Genomic DNA, 1,438 nt, shown 5'->3' on the forward strand with positions numbered 1-1,438 from the left:
ATGTAACTTCATTTAATACAACATGTAGTACGGGTCCCTGCTCTGTCTCACTCTCAGTTAAGGGGTCCTTGGGTTAAAGTCGTTGAAGAACCCGGCTGTAACGGAGCAGTCCATGTGAGTAGGGGCCATGTTTCCAGTTGCGTTCAGCCCTGTCAGGTGGAAATGTAATTCTTGGCGGGGACACGAGGCAGTTGGGGATCCTGTTGTCGGATGTAATGGACCTGAGCTGGCAAGGGAAACATGACAGATTGCTAACCTTTCGTCTGCTCAGCTCCCTCGGCTCCCCACATCGGCCAGAGATGAAGATGTAAGACCGCTCGGCTGAAGCTCCCGTTGCGCTTCTACGGCTAAAGAACCAGAACCAGAACCAGAATCAGCTTTATTCGCCAGGTGTGAGGACACATACGAGGAATCTTTCTTTGGAGCATTGTTACTCACACTGTGCTCACACATACAAAAACAACCAAAACAAAAATATACACACTAATATATACACACTATACACACACTCTAAACAGAAACAATATAAAGGCATGAGTGCAATATGTGGAGCTACTGGATACTGGCATAAATAGTATTATGTTATTATATTACAATATGAACAGTATGAACATATGACCAGTTCTGAAATAGGAAAGGAGAACGATGAATAAAAAATAATAAGTGAGATGTGAGAATGGGAAAAGCTGTGTTCAGACCCACAATAGTTAAGTTGTTTTGGTGTAGCAGGGTTGCAATAGGTACCATTTAGAAAATGACATTTGGACCAGAAAGCATTTTAATTTTAATTTTTATTGAAAAACTGATTGGTGGTAGGTTTGTGGTTCGTCCAGCCGGCTGTTGGAGCATTGTAGTTTTTGAACTGCTGAGTGGGCTATTTGAGGCCGGAGAGCTGCTTTTAATGCTAAAATATAACATGGCACTTAAATATCCAGTTTCAACATCTCAGAAAAACAAAACGCTGACAGAAATTCTTTTCAGACTGACTTAAAGTTGAGATAAATGAGGCCTGAATGGTTCCTTACTTATTGATGGATTCTCCTCAACTGCTGCAGTCAAACGGTCAGTTTCTCTTCTTTTTTTTTCTTCATCTACTCCGCACACTCTCCACATAATCTTTATTATCTGTATTTTTATTTTTTCCATTGCATGTACTTACTTTTTCAATATTATTTATGGTCATAGGTAAATATACTACTCTTGCTTCATTACTTTAATTGCATATTCAATTTAATTTTAACGTCACTTACTTACACTGCAACATTGTTTCTTGTCCTATGGCAACCGCACTTTACAAAACCTTTATCTGACGCCACTTTTCTTTACTTTCAGTCTACCTTCTGCTCATTGTCTATTGTTTGCCTGTTGTTCTTGTGTGTTTACCAGAGGTGGGTAGAGTAGCCAAAAATTGTACTCAAGTAAAAGTACTGTTACTTCA

At 39.6% G+C, this 1,438-nt stretch overlaps 1 protein-coding gene across 1 annotated transcript in view; it reads left to right on the plus strand.

Annotated features, from left to right (window-relative positions):
- Positions 1 to 215: 215 nt before the first annotated feature.
- The window catches only part of gdpd4a (glycerophosphodiester phosphodiesterase domain containing 4a), a 53,219-nt gene continuing 51,996 nt past the window's right edge, over positions 216 to 1,438 (plus strand). The window contains exon 1 of the mRNA XM_032509507.1: positions 216 to 307. Coding sequence (XP_032365398.1) covers positions 216 to 307 — 92 coding nt within the window. The remainder of the gene's footprint in view (positions 308 to 1,438) is intronic.

This window comes from Etheostoma spectabile, chromosome 3, assembly GCF_008692095.1.
Source record: "Etheostoma spectabile isolate EspeVRDwgs_2016 chromosome 3, UIUC_Espe_1.0, whole genome shotgun sequence".
Classification (NCBI taxonomy): Eukaryota; Metazoa; Chordata; class Actinopteri; order Perciformes; family Percidae; genus Etheostoma; species Etheostoma spectabile.